Source organism: Amblyraja radiata, chromosome 38, assembly GCF_010909765.2.
Source record: "Amblyraja radiata isolate CabotCenter1 chromosome 38, sAmbRad1.1.pri, whole genome shotgun sequence".
Lineage (NCBI taxonomy): Eukaryota > Metazoa > Chordata > Chondrichthyes > Rajiformes > Rajidae > Amblyraja > Amblyraja radiata.
The window spans coordinates 778,589-791,954 of NC_045993.1; the positions used below are offsets into that span (position 1 = coordinate 778,589).

General features: G+C 51.0%; 1 protein-coding gene across 1 annotated transcript in view; it reads left to right on the top strand.

Moving 5' to 3' along the window:
- The first annotated feature begins 711 nt into the window (after window positions 1-711).
- The window catches only part of prr12 (proline rich 12), a 38,237-nt gene continuing 25,582 nt past the window's right edge, over window positions 712-13,366 (top strand). Inside the window, 1 exon segment of the mRNA XM_033013412.1 lies at window positions 712-1,130. Coding sequence (XP_032869303.1) covers window positions 1,036-1,130 — 95 coding nt within the window. The 5' untranslated portion in view covers window positions 712-1,035.

Genomic DNA, 13,366 nt, shown 5'->3' on the forward strand with positions numbered 1-13,366 from the left:
CATAAGGTCATAAGTGATAGGAACAGAATTAGGCCATTCGGCCCATCATGTCTACTACGCCATTCAATCATGGCTGATCTATCTCTCCCTCCTAACACCATTATCCTGCCTTCTCCCCATAACCTCTGACACCCATACTAATCACGAATCTATCTATCTCAGCCTTAAATATATCCATTGACTTGGCCTCCACAGCCGTCTATGGCAAAGAATTCCACAGATTCACCACCCTCTGGCTAAAGAAATTCCTCCTCATCTCCCCCCCCCCTAGTCTTCCTCTCTTCCCCCTCTTAGACGTCTGATCTCTCCCCTGTCTCTCCTCGTCTTTTTATCCTTCATCTCTCCCCGTCTCCCTCTATCCCTGTCTCTCTCCCCACCCCCTCTCTCTTCCTCCCTCTCCCCCCCTTTCTTTCTCCCTCTCCCTTTCTCACCCTCTCCCCCCTCTTTCTCTCCTTCTCTATCTCCCTCCTATCTTTCTCTCCCCTTCTCTCACTCCCCCTCCCTACCTCACTCTCCCCTTTTTTCTCCTGCTTTCTCTCTGCCCCCTCTCCCTCTCAGCCCAATTCTCTCCTCTCCCCTCCCTCTCTCCCCCCCTTTTCTCTCTGCCCCTTTTTCTCTCTCCCACCTCTCTCCCCTTCTCTCTCTCTCCCACCTCTCTCCCCTTCTCTCTCCCTCTCTCTCCCACCTCTCTCCCCTTCTCTCTCTCCCCCAGACATCTGATCTCTCCCCTCGCAGGCGGAGGTATTGTGGGTAGACAGACAGGGTGGAGGGAGAGGGAGGGAGGGAGAGGCGCAAACATGGCGTTGTGGTGACTGGCTGCTGCTGCTGCTGCTGCTACTGTTGCTGCTGCCATGGCCGGGCTGTGTATGTGAGTGGGGGGGAGACAGTGAGACACAGAGAGAGACGGACTGAGCGCTGCTGTGAGGCGGAGCGGAGCGGCCCATTGTTCCGGGTCGGGCTGGATGTGTTGGGACGAGCCGGGCCGCGGTGGGTGAGGGCGAGCCGGGCCGACAATCCCAGCGCCAAGTGCGGTCCATGGATAGAAACTACCCGGCGTCCAGCTTCGGAGATCCGCTGGGAACGGGGCAAGGATGGAGCTACGACCGGGCAGCGTCAGGAGTGAAAGCCAGGTACACACCCCCCCCCCCCCCCTCCTCAATCCCCTCCACCCCCTTCCTCCCCTCCACTCCTCCCCCCACCCTCAATCCTCACCCCCCCCCCCTCCTCCCCCCACCTCAATCCTCAATCCTTCACCCCCTCCTCTCCCAGTTTGTAGCAAGGCCGCCGCCGCCGCCGCTCTGCGTTGCAAACATGGGCTCTGGTTTTAGCCGAATGCAAAGTTAAAACAAGCGATCAAGGCCGAGGGAGGTTTCTCTCTTCCCCCTTCCCCCCTCTCACTTGTTTGTGTCTCTCACACACACGCAGATACAGATAGACAAACACACGCAGATATACGCACACACACACATACAGATACACACACACAGATACATACACACAGATACATACCCACATACACACACACACAGATACATACCCACATACACAGATATATACACATACACAGATACATACACACGCAGATACACACAGATACAGATACACATACACACAGAGGTACACACACAGATACACACACAGATGCACACACACAGACATATACACACACACACAGACATATACACACAAACACACACACACACAGGTACACACACAGATTCTCACACACAGGTTTGGGGATAAAGGGCCGTTAATGTATCGGGGGGGGCAGGAAATTGCTACAAATGTGCGCTACATTGTTGCGCCGTCGAGGCTGGGATCCGATGCGATTCACGTTACAGTGGAGACAATCCGAGGCCCGTCCCCCGGCCCCCCTTCCCTTCTCCCCTCTCCCCCCTCCCCCTTCCCTTCTCCCCCCTTACCTTCTCCCCTCTACCCCCTCCCCCCTTTCCCCGCCCCCCCTCCCCTTCTCCCCTCTACCTCCTCCCCTCTCCCCCTTCCCTTCTCCCCTCTACCTCCCCTTCCCTTCTCCCCTCTCCCTTCTTCCCCCCCGCACTCTCTAACCCCCCCTTCCCCCTCTCTCTGCCCCCTCCCATGTTCCGTCGGCAGATCCCCGCGTACATTCCTCCCCCTTTTGTCCGTCTGCACCGCGGCCACACACACACACACGCACAAGGCCGGTTTATTAAACGCTCCACACTATTATCTCCACCTAGGCCTCTCCTCGCCCGCCCGCCCATTGCATTCACATATAGTGTTGCTAATTCAGCAGCGTCGAGTGGGGCAAATGTAACGCTGCACCCCCTCCCCGTCACATGGAGTTTACTGTTGTGTTCATTTTTGGTGGGAGGGAGAGAAAGAGCGAGGGAGGAAAGGAGGGGAGAGGGGGGAGAATGGAGGGAGGGGGGGATAGATAGATAGATAGAGGGGAGGGAGGGAGGGGAAGCGATTCTAAACCACAACTCTGGTGAAAAATGGAAGCTATTATTTGTGTCTGGCCGTGCAGGTCTCCATTGTTACAATATTTTCTCTCCCTCCCACCTGATGTGTGCGCCTGTTTTTTTTTGGGGGGGAGTGTTTCTTGGGGGAGAATTCTGCTTCTAAATCTGGTCAATTACTGGAGATTTGATGCCGGATGAGAACAACCTCTGTAAAGCTTTGCTAGGCTTGTTACCAGGCAGACTAGACTGGGCCACCCTCACAGAAACGATGCTACCTGTGATTAAACAGCTTTTTTTCCAGCGTTTTTTGTTTCAAAGCAAGACTTTGGGTGGGGGGGGAGGATTTGATAATCTGTTAGTGATTGTCCACTTACATTCCAGGGCTGACCAGCAGGAAGGAATGATGATATAAGATCATGAGGGGAATAGATGGGGTAGATGCACAGAGTCTTTTGCCCAGAGTAGGGGAATCGAGGACCAGAGGGCATTGGTTTAAGGTGAAGGAGGAAAGATTTAATTAGGAATCTGAGGGGTAACTTTTCCACAGTTGGGTGTATGGAACGAGCTGCCAGAGGAGGTAGTTGAGGCCGGGACTATCCCAACGATTAAGAAACATTTAGACAGGCACATGGAAAGGACAGGTACACAAAAATGCTGGAGAAACTCAGCGGGTGCAGCAGCATCTATGGAGCGAAGGAGATAGGCAACGTTTCGGGCCGAAACCCTTCTTCAGACTGCTTTTTGTGTACCTTCGATTTTCCAGCATCTGCAGTTCCTTCTTAAACACATGGATAGGACAGGTTTGGAGGGATATGGACCAAACGTGTGCAGGTGGGACTAGTGTAGATGGGGCATGTTGGCCGGTGTGGGCAAGTTGGGTCGAAGGGCCTGTTTTCATCCTGTGTCGCACTACAATGGTGAAAACACACAGTGGGTCAGGCAGTGTCTGTAGAGAGAACATTTCAGATTGGAGGCTTTTTCTCCTGCCTGCAATGCTAACTCTGTTTCTCTCTCAGCAGTCACTGCCTGACCTGCAGTTAGTTTTAGTCTGGAGATACAGCATGGAAACAGGCCTCTTTGGCCCACCGAGTCCACGCCGACTATCGATCACCCGTTCACACAAGTTCTATGTTATTCCACTTTCCCATCCACTCCCCGACACACTAGGGACAATTTACAGAGGGGGGGGCAATTAATCTACAAATCTGCGCATCTTTGGAGTGTGGGAGGAAACCGGAGCACCCGGAGAAAACTAACATGGTCACAGGGAGAACGCGCAAACTCCTCACAGACAGACAGTACCCGAAGTCAGGATCGAACCCGGGTCTCCAGCGCTGTTGGGCAGCGGCTTTACCAGCTGTGCCACCGTGCCGCCCTTTTGTTTTGGTTTTACGGCAAAAGGGGTGATGGGGGGGAGGGGGTGCCATGGGGGAGGGGATTCAGGTGTCGCCCCCACCCCCTCCCCCAATCCCAGCTGACGAATTCTGTAGGAAGGAACTGCAGATGCTGGTTTACACCGAAAATAGGCACAAAATGCTGGAGTAACTCAGGGGTCACACAGTTGAAGAATAAGGGATCGGCCATTTAGGACTGAGATGAGGTAAACTTTTTCGCCCAGAGAGTTTTGAATCTGCGGAATTCTCTGCCACAGAAGACAGTGGAGGCCAATTCACTGGATGTTTTCAAGAGAGAGTTAGATCTAACTCGTAGGGCTAACGGAATCAAGGTATATGGGGAGAAAGCAGGAACGGGGTACTCATTTTAGATGATCAGCCACGATCATATTGAATGGCTGTGCTGGCTCGAAGGGCCGAATAGCCTACTCCTGCACCTATTTTCTGCGTTTCTTTTTGTAACTCAGCGGGACAGGCAGCATCTCTGGAGAGAAGGAATGGGTGACGTTTCGGGTTGGGAAGGGTCTCAACCCAAAATGTCACCTGTCCATGTTCACCAGAGATGCTGCCTGACCCGCTGTGTTACTCCAGCTGTTTTGTGTCTGTCTTCAATGCAGAACTGGATTTGTGTTAATAATGGTCAGAATTCCTGAAATACCTCTACCCATTTTATCCCCCCCCCTCCCCCTCCACTATCTTGTACATCCTCGATGCTTCCAACTGAGGCTGGGAAGCAGAGATGGGGAGTGAGATCACAGTCAGTTATTGATCGGTGAAATTCACTGCCGGGGAACCTGAAGAAAGGCCATTAAAGAGCAACTTCCTAAAAATCTGAAGAAGTGTCTCAACCTGAAATGTCACCCATTCCTTCTCTCCAGAGATGCAGCCTGTCCCGCTGAGTTACTCCAGCACTTTCTGTCTGTCTTCGATTTAAACCAGCATCTGCAGTTCCTTCCTGCAGAGATTGTCAGGTTCCTGATTAGTACTGGTGTCAAAGGTTATGGGGAGAAGGCTGGAGAATGGGGTTCGGAGGGAGAGATAGATCTGCCATGATTGAATGGCAGAGTAGCCTTGATGGGCCGATTGGCCTAACTCTGCTCCTATGTCTTATGAGCAGGAAGGAACTGCAGATGCTGGTTTAAACCAAAGATAGGCACAAAGAGCTGGTGTAACTCAGCGGGACAGGCAGCATCTCTGGAGAGAAGGAATGGGTGACGTTTCGGGTTGAGACCCTTCTTATGAGCCTGGCCCATATTCCACTGAAGATTCCCCATCCATGTAGCTGTCTGTTTTGGCTGCAAATGCACTGGATTGACCTCTAAATTAGTTTTTTTAATCTAATTGTCTTATGTACCGATATTGAAATATTTACCAAAAAAGGACACAGAGTGCTGGAGTAACTCAGTGGGTCAGGCAGCATCTGTGGAGAACATGGATAGGTGACGTTTCACAGAGTGCTGGAGTAACTCAGCGGGTACAGCAGCATCTATGGAGCTAAGGAAATAGGCAACGTTTCGGGCCGAAACCCTTCCGGGTTTCGACCCGAAACGTTGCCTATTTCCAGAAGGGTTTCGGCCCGAAACTTTGCCTATTTCCTTAGCTCCATAGATGCTGCTGCACCATAACTCAGCGGGTCAGGCAGCATCTGTGGAGAACATGGATAGGTGACGTTTCACAGAGTGCTGGAGTAACTCAGCGAGTCAGGCAGCATCTGTGGAGAAGGTGTTTAGTTGACGTTATGGGGTTGGGACCTTTCTTCAGGCTGTCTGATGGTCGATGTTGATGATGGGCCGATGGGCCTGTATCTATGTTGTATCTAAATCTAAACTAAACCAAGAAAAATAACTAAATTCTGAAGCAGGGTCCTGGCCCGAAACACCAGATGAAACCTGCAGATAGACTTTAGAGATACAGCGTGAAAACAGACCCTTAGACCCACCGAGACTGCGCTGACCAGCAACCACCCCGCCCGTACACTAACACAATCCCACACACTAGGGACAATTTACGATTTTACTGAAGCCAATTAAACCGGAGCACCTGGAGAAAACCCACGCGGTCACAGGGGAGAACATGCAAACTCCGTACAGTCAGCACCCGTAGTCAGGATTGAACCCGGGTCTCTGGCGCTGTGAGGCAGCAGCTCTACCCGCTGCTCCGCTGCGAAGAAGGCAGATGAAATTTCCTGAATTACCAGACAAAATCCCCCAAGGATTTCTGACACGCTTCACCCTAAGCAGGGTCGTGTTGAACTTGTAACCCAAGTACTGAGGAGATGCTCTAAACTACACAGAAATAGGAGACATAGGGAGTTTCTGTTATGGAGATGAGTGGAACTCACTGTGACAGGTGAGCGAGCGGTTGACTGGTGCTTTATTGTGACGTGTACCTACGTACGGTGAAATATATATAATATGTATATATATCTAGGGCACAATCACAATTTGACACGAGATTATTTTTTATAGTTTAGTTTGGTTTAGAGATACAGCGCAGAAACAGGCCCTTCGGCCCACTGAGTCTGCACCGACCAGCGATCCCCGCACAGTTACACTATCCTGCACACACTGGGGACAATTTACACATGCACCAAGTCAATTAACCTACAAACCTGTACAGCTTTGGAGTGTGGGATGAAACCATAGATCTAGGAGAAAACCCACGCAGGTCACGGGGAGAACGTACGAACTCCGTACGGGCAGCGCCCGTAGTCAGGATCGAACCCGGGCGTCTAGCGCTGTGAGGCAGTAACTCTTCCACTGCGCCAACGTGCTGCCACTGCTAGGCCTCAGGCACAACGGTACTATTGTGGATGATGGAGTAGCCGGCAAAGATGGTAGGTGGGCCCGGCTCAAAGTTCTGCTTGGACTCGGCTATTTGGGGAGGTCAAGGTGCCAAGGCAGGGTGGCTGCGACTTGTGGACGCTGTTTTACATGGATTAGGAGTTTCACTAATGGAGAGGAGATCAGAGATTGGGCTGAAGTTGAGATTAAGTTTTATTGGTTTGGGAGTCAAACACAGGTTTAAAAACTGCTTTTTAAAGTTTGAGGTTTAAAGAGGTTTAAGGTGGTGCTAGCATTTAGTTTAGTATACAGTTTAGCAACAGGCCCTTCGGCCCACCGAGTCCGTGCCGACCAACAATTCCCCCGTATACTAGTACACACACTAGGAACAATTTTCCTCAGAAGCCACAAACCTGCACGTCTTTAGAATTTGGGAGGAAACCAGAGCACCCGGAGAAAACCCACAGGGTCACAGGGAGAACATGCAAACTCCGTAAAGACAGCACCCGTAGTCAGGATCGAACCCGGTTCTCTGATGCTGTGAGGCAGCAGCTCTACCCGCTGCGCCACCGTGCCGGCCCTGATGTATAACATAATGTGGAAACAAAGAACTGCAGACGCAGGTTTACACAAAAAAAAGACACAGAGTGCTGGGGTAACTTGAACCTGACCCTGACCTCCAGCTTTCTCAGATGCGCTACGATGCTGGGAACTATATACTGGACACTTTGCTCTCCCTATGGCTATGGGTTTAAGAAGGAACTGCAGATGCTGGAAAATCGAAGGTAGACAAAAGTGTTGGAGAAACTCAGCGGGTGCGGCAGCATCTATGGAGCGAAGGAAATAGGCAACGTTTCCTTCGCTCCATGCAAAGAGTTGAACAATCACCACTATAGGAAATAGGCAACGTTTCGGGCCGAAACCCTTCTGGGTTTCGGCCCGAAACGTTGCCTATTTCCTTCGCTCCATAGATGCTGCTGCACCCGATGAGTTTCTCCAGCACTTTTGTCTACCTATGGCTACGGGGATTGTTTACCCGGGCGCACACTGAGGGAACCGCTTATAAGACGCACTCTGTGTGGGCTGGGGGACCGATTAGCGGGTGTTCACTGTCGCTGGAGAACTAGTTACCAGCAGTTCACCGGGTTAGGTCGGTAGTTAACTTGGTTGAGCCGCCGCCTTCACCAGGTCGAGATGATTTGCCCAGCTTCACCCCAGAAGAAATTAAGTGAAGAAAAATCAAAATTACTGTCGATGCTGCAACTCCGAGACGGAGAATGGTGGAAAACTCAGCGGGTCAGGCAGCATCTGTGGAGAACATGGATAGGTGACGTTTCACAGAGTGCTGGAGTAACTCAGCGGGTCAGGCAGCATCTGTGGAGAACATGGATAGGTGACGTTTCACAGAGTGCTGGAGTAACTCAGCGGGTCAGGCAGCATCTGTGGAGAACATGGATAGGTGACGTTTTGGGTCGGCACCCTTCTTCATTTGCTTATCCATGTTCTCCAGTCATGATCACATTGAATGGCGATGCTGGCTCGAAGGGCCGAATAGCCTACTCCTGCACCTATTGTCTATGCCTGATCCACTGTCACTCTGGCATCTGCCATTTTGCAATGCCTGCCCTTCCTCATGCTGGAAGCTGCTCAGTTATTTACATTTCCTCATCTCCCCGACTTCCAGCCGAACTTTAATCTTTCACGATGAATGCTGCAATCACTTTTATTGCTGATGTTGAACTCGCTGTAATAATTTTTCACAAGTTGTGTTCCTTCCTGTCATAAATGATAGGAGTAAAATCAGGCCATTCGGCCCATCGAGTCCACTCTGCCAGTCAATCATGGCTGATCTATCTCTCCCTCCTAACGCCATTCTCCTGCCTTCTCCCCCATAACCATTGACACCCGCACTAATCAAGACTCTGTCTATCTCTGCCATGAAAATATTTATTTAGTGGAGTTACGGGATATGGGGAGAAGGCAGGAACAGGGTACTGATTGGGGATGATCAGCCATGATCACATTGAATGGCGGTGCTGGCTCGAAGGGCCGAATGGCCTACTCCTGCACCTATTGTCTAAATGTTGTTATTGAACCTCAATTACCTCCTCTGATAGGTGACGTTTCACAGAGTGCTGGAGTAACTCAGCAGGTCAGGCAGCTTCTGTGGAGAACATGGATAGGTGACGTTTCACAGAGTGCTGGAGTAACTCAGCGGGTCAGGCAGCATCTGAGGAGAGAGAAACAGGGTTTTGTTCTGATGAACTATAATGGATCAGAAAAACTAACTACACAGAGCTGTACAGCACAGGAACAGGCCCTTCGGCCCACAATGTCCATGCTGAACGTGATGCCACGGTTAACTAATCATTCATTGTTCTTTATCCACATCACCGTCTATATCTCTCGTTTCCCTTTTCCCTAACTAGTTTGAAGAAGGGTCTCGCCCCGAAACGTCACCCATTCTAGAGATGCTGCCTGCCTGTCCCGCTGAGTTACTCCAGCATTTTGTGTCTAGTCCTTAAACCTTCCTTCCTTCACCATAAACTGATCTCCTCTGCCAGCATGTGATCCATATCCCTCCATTCCCTGCATATCCATGTGTCTGTCTAAAGCCTCTTAAACACCACTATCGTATCTGCCTCCACCACCACCCCTGGCAACACGTTCCAGGCACCCTCTGTGTAAAAATACCCCCCGCACATCTCCTTTACACTAGCCCCTCTCACCTTAAAACTGTGCCCTCTAGTCTTTGACATTCCCACCCTGGCCAAAGGCTTCTGACCGTCGACCCTGTTCAATAGGTGTGCTAGCGGTCAGACATGGCCTGACCTGCTGAGTGCTTCCAGTACTTTCTGTTTTTATTTTATGTATTAAAGAGTTATGGCCTCGGGTGAGGTTTAGGGGTTCATGTTTACCTGAGGGCATCTTTTCTGCGCCTGTTGGCCAAGAAAATGGCAGCAAGGTTGACTGATGGGCGGGTAATGTGGATGAGAACTTCACACAGTGAAAGGCCAGATGGAGAATTGCCCCCCCCCCCCCCTCCCCTCACCCCGCTGAGAGCAGTTGTGGCTCTGGGTGCAAGGATCTGGACTGTAGGTCTGTCTGTGTGTCTGTGTGTATGGGCCCGTGTTGGTGTATCTGGGCCTATGTCTGTGTGGCACTGTGTCTGGGTCTGTGTCTGTCTGGCCCTGTGCCTGTCTGGCACTGTGTCTGGGTCTGTGTCTGTGTGTATGGGCCCCGTGTTTGTGTATCTGGGCCTATGTCTGTGTGGCACTGTGTCTGGGTCTGTGTCTGTGTGTCTGTCTGGGTCTGTGTCTGTGTGTATGGGCCCGTGTTTGTGTGTCTGGGTCTGTGTCTGTGTGTATGGGCCCCGTGTTTGTGTATCTGGGCCTATGTCTGTGTGGCACTGTGTCTGTGTCTGTGTCTGTGTGTCTGTCTGGCCCTGGGTCTGTGTCTGTGTGTATGGGCCCATGTTTGTGTGTCTGGGTCTGTGTCTGTGTGTATGGGCCTGTGTTTCTGTGTCTGTGTGTCTGTCTGGGCCTCTATCTGGGCCTGAGCCTGTATATGAATGGTGCATTTGGCCACCAGCCACTGAGGATATTGGTTTCTGCTGCTTGCCTCTGCAGCCCCTGACCAACAACCCCACCCTCCACCTCCCCCCGTGCAGTGGGCACTGGGGCAGTGGACAGTGAACTTACTGAAGCCTTTGCCGACTCCAGAAAAGTTGTCACCACCACAAGGATCGCTCCCTACCCCCTAGGCACGGTCAGTGCCGTCTCTGGCCTCCAGAGCTGCGTGGGTTTTCTCCGGGTGCTCCGGTTTCCTCCCACACTCCAAAGACGTGCGGGTTTGTAGGTTAATTGGCTTCGGTAAAATTGTAAATTGTCCCCAGTGTGTGTAGGATCGCGCTAGTGTGCGCGGTGATCGCTGGTCGGCGCGGACTCCGTGGGCTGAATTTCCTGTTTCCACGCTGTATCTCAAAATTAAAAATACCCCAATCCTCCCCCCCCCCCACCCACCCCTTACGTTCCCCACTGCCCAGATGTGACGCTGATAATCAGGTCTCAACATCTGGCCTGAGTGGAAGCAGTGAGTCTGTGACCTACTTCTGTGTTCGGCTGAGTGACGCATTAGCTGGGCCCCATCACTAACAGGCGAAAACCATCTACTGAAATTAAGAACCTTTCGAATGCTGTGGGATGTGAACCAGGAGGCGTTTCTGTCACATTAGTCCGTGTTGCTGCTAAGTGTTCAGTAAAGATACCCAGTGGGTGTGTGAGACAGTTCAGTCTGAGCACAACACTGCAGTATAATTATATATTTTCCCAGCAGAGTTTGTGTTGTGTTTGGAAAAGTATTCTCACTCCCCCCCCCCCCCCGATTCCCACGTCCTAAACTCGGGGAATTCCATCCCCATCACTTGCCTCTCCCTGCTGCCCGGCAACCGGCAGGCTCTTGAACACTGCACAACACTAACCTCAGCCTGTGTAGTCTCGTTGAGAGATGCAGCGCGGAAACAGGCCATTCGACCCCATCAGGTCCGCGCCGACCAGCGATCCCCGCACACTGACACTGTCACCATTGAGTTTTCACCCAGAAAGTTGTGAATCTGTGGAATTCGCTGCCACAGAAGGCAGGGGAGGCCAGGTCACTGGATGTTTTCAAGGGAGTTCTTGGGGCTAATGGAATCAAGGGATACGGGGAGAATGCAGGAACGGGGTACTGATTCTGGATGATCAGCCATGATCACATTGAATGACGGTGCTGGCTCAAAGTGGCGAATGGCCTACTCGTGCACCTATTGCCTATGTTTCTATCCCACACACACTGGGGACAATTTACACTTATACCAAGCCAATTAATCTACAAACCTGCACGTCTTTGGAGTGTGGGAGGAAACCGGAGCACCCGGAGAAAACCCACGCAGGTCACGGGGAGAATGTGCAAACTCCACACAGACAGCACCGGTAGTCAGGATTGAACCCGGGTCTCTGGCGCTGTGAGGCAGCAGCTCTACCCGCTGCACCACCTTGTCTTTGGTTGCATTACGGACTTCAGTTTGCACTATTATAGTTACCTAATAACACTACTATTAATTTACTGTTTTATTTATTAATATATATTTGTGTGTTGTGGCGTTAGTGAGTCTGTAAAGCTGCAAGTAAGAATTTCATTGTGTGGGAAGGAACTGCAGATGCTGGTTTACACTGAAGATAGACACAAAATGCTGTGGTAACTCAGCGGGACAGGCGGTACCTCTGGAGAGGGAAGGAATGGGTGACGTTTTGGGTCGAGACCCTTCTTCAGACTGAGTGTTGGGGGGACTGATCAAGTCAAGTTTATTTGTCACATACACATACGAGATGTGCAGTGAAATGAAAGTGGCAATGCTCACAGCGACAGGCCATGTAGTGAGTTTGGTTTGCATGTGTTGGCGGCTGAGGCTGGGATATCATGAGAGGCCGACAAAGCTGGGAGATTAATGTCCCTGTCATTGAAGAATAATATCACTATAGGGCAGCACGGTGGCACAGCGGGACGAGCCGTCGGGTGTAGTTTAGTGCATCCACTCAGTACTTGGGTTGCAGGTTCAACACTAGGGTGAAGCTTGTCTCAAAAATCCTTTGGGGGATTTTGCCTGGTAATTCTGGAAATTTCATCTGCCTTTTTCATGGTGGTGCAGCGGGTAGAGCTGCTGCCTCACAGCGCCAGAGACCTGGCCGGGTTCAATCCTGACTGCGGGTGCTGTCTGTAAGGAGTTTGCATGTTCTCCCTATGACTGCGTGGGTTTCCTCTGGGTGCTCCGGTTTCCTCCCACACCCCAAAGACGTGCGGGTTTGTAGATTAATCGGCCCCTCTGTAAATTGCCCCCTAGTGTGTAGGGAGTTGATAAGAAAGTGGGATAACATAGAACTAGTGTGAACGGGTGATCGATGGTCGGCGTGGACTAGATGGGCCGAAGGGCCTGTTCACATGCTGTGTCTCTAAACTAAACTCTGCCGGACAAAATGTAGAAACAAGGAACTGCCGATGCTCTTCTACCTAAAAAGATACAAAGTGCTGGAGTAACTCAGTGGGTCAGGCAGCATCTCTGGAGAGAGGGAATGGGTGACGTTTCGGGTCAAAACCCTTCTTCAGAAGAACCCATTCCTTCTCTCCAGAGATGCTGCCTGTCCCGCTGAGTTACTCCAGCGTTTTGTGCCTATATTGTTTTTTTTTGTATTCAATTTATTCGGTTTAAACCAACATTTGCAGTTCCTTCCTACACAAGTGTAATTGTGTATTGTCTTTCCGCTGACTGGTTAGCACGCAACAAAAGCTTTTCACTGTACCTCGGTACACGTGACAATACACTAAAACTGAAACTGCTCATGGGTTGGGGAGGGGAGAAGATGTTTGACTGGACAGTGCATGTGCTTGTTTAATTGCAGTGTGAGGTTTACAGAGGGAGTTTGTTAGAAAACTGGGTGCAGTTATTTACAAGGGAAGATTAAAAAAATCTATAAATATTTTAATTTCTTCTGGAGTCCTTACTCATAACCTGTTGTATCAGTCTGTTGAAGGTTCCCGACCCGAAACGGCACCTATCCATGTTCACCACAGATGCTGCCTGACCCGCTGAGTTACTCCAGCACACTGTGAAACGTCACCTATCCATGTTCTCCACAGATGCTGCCTGACCCGCTGAGTTACTCCAGCACTCTGTGAAACGTCACCTATCCATGTTCACCACAGATGCTGCCTG